This window comes from Penaeus monodon, chromosome 25, assembly GCF_015228065.2.
Source record: "Penaeus monodon isolate SGIC_2016 chromosome 25, NSTDA_Pmon_1, whole genome shotgun sequence".
Classification (NCBI taxonomy): domain Eukaryota; kingdom Metazoa; phylum Arthropoda; class Malacostraca; order Decapoda; family Penaeidae; genus Penaeus; species Penaeus monodon.
In genome coordinates this window covers 37,062,120-37,062,630 of record NC_051410.1, presented here as the reverse complement: position 1 = coordinate 37,062,630, position 511 = coordinate 37,062,120, and the positions used below count along the sequence as shown (strand labels likewise).

Below are 511 nucleotides of genomic sequence, written 5' to 3'. Positions count from 1 at the left end.
GTCTGTCTTTCTTTTCTCGTATTCTCCTCCTCCCCCATTATCTATCGCAATCACTGCCTATCTACATCGAGCTTCACAAATTCTGCCGAAAAAATATTTTTTTCTCTCTCTCGCTCCTTCTTTTCTCGTATCCTCCTCCTCCCCCTTTATCTATCGCAATCACTGCCTATCTGTATCGAGCGTATCTGTCACAGAATCTCCCTCGGCGTCCTTCTTTTCCTCCGCAATGGGCTCTAAGCCAGCCAGAGCCACGGCGTCGAAGGACTTCTTGGATGCGGGTTCCTGCGCCTTCTCCTGGTCCTCGGAATCGTCGCCCTCCACCGTCTTCAGGATGTCGTCGGTAATCGTCTTCAGCTCCTCGTCGCCTATGAAGACTTGAGAGTCAGGTTCTTCCAGCGGGACGATCTTCGGGCCCGCGGCTGACGAGCTGTGGAGGGAGACGAGACGGAGAGAGGACGTCAGTGGGTGTCTGTGCGGGATGCTTCGGTGGGGTTTTGTTACTGATTTTTTT

General features: G+C 52.8%; 1 protein-coding gene across 1 annotated transcript in view; it reads right to left on the bottom strand.

The window, feature by feature from the left end:
- Window positions 1-53: 53 nt before the first annotated feature.
- Window positions 54-511, bottom strand: part of LOC119589386 — a 2,453-nt gene continuing 1,995 nt past the window's right edge. The window contains exon 4 of the mRNA XM_037938003.1: window positions 54-427. Coding sequence (XP_037793931.1) covers window positions 160-427 — 268 coding nt within the window. The 3' untranslated portion in view covers window positions 54-159. The remainder of the gene's footprint in view (window positions 428-511) is intronic.